Genomic DNA, 6,000 nt, shown 5'->3' with positions numbered 1-6,000 from the left:
TTGAATGAGTGCTCCTGCCAGAGTCTTCAGGGTATGAATGTCTAGAATGTTCCTAACAATAGGTCCGTGGGTGAATTATGTACCATTACAATCACTACAGTTGTCTAAATAAATACCTACCTACCCATTTTGCAATCTGTAATAAAGTTTTCATTCATTCATAAGGCCACACTATTGTGCAGTACCTAAAACAATCTGTGTGGGGCAGCAATACGCCCACGTACGGCCACGAAGAAGAAGAAGAGGTTCTTCCCATCAATGGCCGCCCCAGCATGGTGACGGTGACAACAGCGTGGATTCACAACATTGACAGTTAACGTGTCTAAACTATTATTAACGTCAACAGCAGCCGCTATTCCAGAGAGTGGTTGAAACGCTGAACAGAAGTGTGTAATTGAGACGCCTCGTTAAACAATGGTAAGCGTACGTTAGCCCAGACAAGACATTGTTGTTGTTAGCAACCTGGTTGTGCTGGCTAGCTGGTTATTTAATAGCCAAGGTGAAGAAAACACAGATTCTCAATGTATAGTCAGCTAATCTAATGTTATAGCATATTATCCACCCAAATGATATTGTTTTATCCATAACGTTAGATAGATACCAAACATAGTTGTATCTCTACGATATATCGAGCTAACGTTAGTAGTGTTACCTCAGCCACCATCAGCATATCAGACGGTTTTGATTGATTGAAATTTGTATTAACAGATTGCAGAATGGGTACAGACAGTACACAGTACGGCTCAATACACACAATTGTTAAGGGGATGCAGACCAGAGAAATACTTTCGTCTTGTTTACATCAGTGTCCCCCATTTTCAATTCATCAGGACATATATGACATACATGATAGACAGTACTGCTACATCTATACATTTATGACATACCAGATTTGCAAATACAGTACTGTTTGTGATACAAAAGAGTCTAAAAAAGAGAGTATATATACATTTGATGAAGAAACTGTACATCTCACTCACTGGGATTATGTTGCTAGGGAACAGTTGGGACCCAAATTTATGTCCTCCTGTCAACTATTGCATTAGCAAACATTGCAAAAGGTAATAAACGTGTGTCCTTTTTAGATTTCTATTGTTACTTTGAAACCATCTGGTAGATGGTTGGGTCCCTCCTCGCATCAGTTTTGTAGATACACACTCGTAGCGTCCATTTTCATCTCATCGTGGCTTGCTAGATTTGTCAGTCATCATATTTTACCACCAGGTGCGAGCTAATTGACATCAATAATGAATGATGTGGATGTCAATAACTCTGACACAAGTCATAGTCATTGCAGTCATTGATTGGTTGATTGGAAACTTTATTTAACAGATTGCAGAATGGGTACAATACAGTACGGCTCAATACACACAATTGTTAACACTTTGGCTGCCATGGGTTAAATTCATTATCAACCGTAGGTTGCCGGCTCTATTTGTCTATAGAGAAAGTCCCCTTCTTTGCAGGGCTATAACTTTTTAAATTCTATTGCTACATTGCCATTATTAGGGCCCATTCAAAGTCCTATATGTATTGTTCATTGTGTAGCAACGTTAAACTTTTTCATTCACATATTCATAGTAAAGTATGGTCTAATGTATAAGTATGTTTTCATCTCTTTCTGCAGCTTTCTCCAGAACGTGATCTATAGCCCCAAATACATTATATTGATGATGCAATACAGTTTTATGGCAATCAGCGCGATATAAAAAATTCCAACTAGACGTACTTCTAGAAGTTACTACACGTCATCTGATGTTGACCGGATGGGCTAGGGGGCGTTTATAATTCCGTGGGCAGCGTTATACCAATCATCTAATGTGGGTCAAATGTTGATAATAGCAGTTAGTATCGAAGACGGTAACTTTACACGCTAAAACTCACCCCAGTCTCCGCGCGCCGTTGGGCGATCATCGTAGAGTAGACATTTTATCATTATGGGATGTAGATTTACCCGGTCCATCTCCAGCTTGTATAATGGTATATACGTCCAAATCATGTTGTTTATCGAGTTATTGGCAATCGATCGCTATGTAGTGTGACGAGCCAGAGTCCCGGGACATGTACCGAGTGCCCGGAAGTAATACGGCCGTCCAGCACAACCTCTACGGCACTTCCTGTTAAGCGATTGCGCCGATCGGCCACCAGATGGCGCTCCTGAACCGCCAGAGAGCTCAGTGGGTCCTCCTGGTGGATCTCAGGCCAGCGGAGGGGACATATGAATCCGATCCCAGATTTTTGAAATATTGATATTAAAGACGCTTTAAAGCGTCTTCGGCAACTTGAGCATGGCCGGGAATGACGTGTTTAAGCGTTTCCCGGCACCCAAAGTGTTAAGGGGATGCAGACCAGAGAAAGACTTTCGTCTTGTTTACATCAGGGTCCCCCATTTTCAATTCATAATGACGTTGACATACGCAACATACAGATATATATATCATGACATTTCTGATATACATGACATACAGGTATACAGTACTGTTACATTTGTGACATACAAGATATGCAAATATACAGTACTGTTAAACAGAGATCCTAACAGATATATACATATGAGGGGGAGGAAACTACATTAGGAGGGGGGGTTTGGACATTTACGGGGGCCAGTTTCGAATTGCAGCCTCCCGTAGGTGCTCTTTGAGAGCGGTTTTGAAGGTGGGTAGGGAGGGTTTCACATAATTTTACGGCTGTGGGTAGGGCGTTCCACATTGATGTGGCATAATTGCAAAACGTGTTTATCATTACCAGACTTAAGGGATTTGTCAAACTCTTGCCTACACATGACTCCTCCTACCACATCTGATGCTGACTCCTATGAAACTGGCATTAAGTATGAACTTCTCGGGTCTGTTCCAGCCTCAGAAAAAGAAGCCGTTCATTGACAAGAAGAAGGCGGTGACCTTCCACCTGGTCCACAGGAGTCAGAGGGACCCCCTGGCTGCGGACGAGAAGGCCCCACAACATGTCCTCCTACCGGTCAATAAGGTCAGAACGGTCATCCCTAAAAATGTGAACATTTTATTATATATTTATTTTTTTACCAAACATTATTGGAATAGGCAGGTGCAGAGAACAAAATAAACGTTTTGACTTACCAGCCATTCAATTAATATCATAAACAACATAAGGAATATTAGCATAATTATGAGTGGACTGAAGGAATGAGTCAGCGTTAATAGTTTTAAATGCAAATAATTAATTGAAACATAGAAGTGGGGTCGGGACCAGGCCACGTGAGCGGATCGGCGCGGCCGAGAAATCCGCTCTTCGCTCTTTAAAGCTTGGTCCGCTCCGCTAATCGCTCATGTTGACCCCGCCCCCAAGTCGCTCTCCGCTCGCTCCCCGCTCACCTTGAATCGAGCGCTCCCCACTCCCCGCGCCAGATCGCTCAGCAGTTTTTTTTTTTTTTTTTTTGGAGCATGGTGTAAATTAGCTCAAACTACAACAGTCTACACCCCCTGGGCCCCTTAACAATTGTTTGTATTGAGCCGCATTGTAATTGTAGCCATTCTGCAATGTTAAATAACGTTGTTTATCCATTCACTAGTTCTATTAAGCGATGATAGGCTAGCCGAGCCACAATGCTATGGTCGCTGCCATTAACGTTAGCATGTAAGCTAACGTCAACAACAATGGCGTCGATATACTTTTTCTAACTGGAGTGAGTGTGGGCGTCTCTACAGTGACAAAGCCTGAACGAACAGCCTATCACAGGTTCACCCTTCTCATTGGTTGAAAATGGCCTTCATGTTTGTACATCGCCATCTGTTGCTTTGGCATTGTACTGCATGTATATATTACATCAGTGTTAAACCACTGTGAGCGGCCTGGAGTGGATTGGAGCGGAGGAGAACTCTCGCTCCGGACGTCGCGCCGACTCATTTTAAAACCCACTCCTCGCTCACGTCAAAACCGGCCGCTCCGCGCCCCGCGCCGCTCACGCTCCGATCCGCTCACATGCACTGGTCGGGACACACACTGTTTCAACTCACCACCCCCGCATCATATTGTAGTCTAGTCTGTCTTCAAACTTCCACTCCTCTCGAAACTTTTTTATATTTGAATATCAACATTATCTGTCCATCCTCGGTAATCCTCAGTTTACTATAATATACTCCTGTCCTGGATATAGCTAATAACCCCGACCCCGACTAACCTTACTGTCATGGACTTGTCCTAATAAACTAACCTACACTGTAACACGCAACACTTTGATGAACATTGTTACTCAGCTGATAGAGTTATACCCTTCTTGCTGTCTTGTCGCACAGAACTTGTAAGTCGCTTTGGATAAAAGCGTCAGCTAAATGACTAAATGTAAATGTAATAAAAGAAATAACGACCAAAACCTGACTATACTCGTGATTGGCGCTGAACGGTTGGCGAGTTAACCCGACTATACTCGTGACTGGCGTTGAATGAGTTAAGCATTTTTGGTTGAAATAAAATTCAGCGATTTATTTTTTTACGATTTAATTGCGAATATTTTCATGTTGAGCCATAGATTGTGGATGAATTCGCACAGAAAGGTACACCATGCAAATGTTAATGCTTTATTTGTTTTAAACGAGACCATTTAGAAATGGTCAATTACATTGCGTTTTCAAGATGGTGGACCGGCCGGAAACGGCAATAACGTAACCACTACACCTCCCTATTGGCAATGGTATTATTACCCATCTCGCTGAAAGAGAAGCCGCCTATTCTCAGTCCTTGCCCCACAATGGTGGAATGAACTACCCATCCCAGTTAGGACAGCCGAATCCCGTCCAATCTTTCGCCGTCGACTAAAGACTCACTTCTTCAACCATTATCTGAAATGATTAAAAAAAAAAATCTAACCCTGACTAACCTTACTGTCATGCACTTGTCCTAATAAACTAACCTACACTGTAACACGCAACACTTGATGAACATTGTTACTCAGCTGATAGAGTTGTACCCTTCTTGCTGTCTTGTCGTACAGAACTTGTAAGTCGCTTTGGATAAAAGCGTCAGCTAAATGACTAAATGTAAAATGTAAATGAACCACGCCGTAAACCATGACCTCAAAACCGCGATGTGAGCCATTCCACCCCTACTACCTACCATGTATTCGATTTTTGGTTGATGAGCTAATGAACTGAAGTGTATTATCTGTCGTGTTTGTTTCCCAGGTGGAGGTGGACAAGAGGCGAGAGGTGCAGAGAGACTTCGGCGTGTTCTTCGACGACGACTACAACTACCTACAGCACCTGAAGGAGCAGGCCAGACCCGTGGAGCTGGTGGCAGCCGCGTCCTCGCGACCCTTTGACCTCCACGATGACGGGAAGATGAAGGGTGACGCAGACCGGTCCACTCCGGTAAGTCCTCGTGGAATGATGATGATGGCGGTCGGGGGAGGAAACATGGTGGTTAACACTTTGAGTGCCAGCCACGACAATTGTCGTTTATCAGCCCCCCCATTGAGTGCTGACGACGACAAATGTCGTTTGATTTTTTTATTAGCGATCTGAATTCATATTTCATCAACCGAGTCTCCCGTTGGTACAGCACCCCCTCCAGGAGCTCAGATGGGGGAAAAAGCGCCCCCTATCGTCTATCCCTGTGTAACTGCAGGTCAGTCGATTAGACTGACCTGGGATCTGTAGAGGTGGAGCCAACTGGCTCCATTGTGCTGGCGAGCCGTCTGATCAAGAGGGATCTGATCGCGAGACGGAAAGCAGCCTGGAATATATATTTACAGCAGCCAATAATCAATCAATAAACGCGATCGATATTTGGAATGCCGATCAGGAATTGGAATAATCTTTTTGGAGAACATCTGACCTAAGGTAAGGAGTCTATGTTACCAGTCTTGGGGTAATCGGAGCTGTATTCACTGAGATAACAGCGTGTCCCTGTGTGTGTGTGTGTGTGATCTTGAGGAAACGAGAGAATAGATTTTTCAGCCCGCATCTATAGCGTGCATAAGTACACATATACTATCGATAATCAATCAACAATCCGTTTTGGCAATGT

The 6,000-nt window shown here is 43.5% G+C and overlaps 1 protein-coding gene across 1 annotated transcript in view; it reads left to right on the top strand.

Moving 5' to 3' along the window:
* Positions 1-263: 263 nt before the first annotated feature.
* Positions 264-6,000, top strand: part of ltv1 (LTV1 ribosome biogenesis factor) — a 31,740-nt gene continuing 26,003 nt past the window's right edge. The window contains exons 1-3 of the mRNA XM_084319266.1: positions 264-417; positions 2,857-2,985; positions 5,157-5,342. Coding sequence (XP_084175392.1) covers positions 415-417; positions 2,857-2,985; positions 5,157-5,342 — 318 coding nt within the window. The 5' untranslated portion in view covers positions 264-414. The remainder of the gene's footprint in view (positions 418-2,856; positions 2,986-5,156; positions 5,343-6,000) is intronic.

The sequence above is a fragment of the Notolepis coatsorum genome, assembly GCF_963971535.1.
Source record: "Notolepis coatsorum genome assembly, chromosome: 7".
Classification (NCBI taxonomy): Eukaryota; Metazoa; Chordata; class Actinopteri; order Aulopiformes; family Paralepididae; genus Notolepis; species Notolepis coatsorum.
The sequence above is the reverse complement of the archived record's forward strand: the minus strand, read 5'-3'. Positions and strand labels throughout refer to the sequence as shown.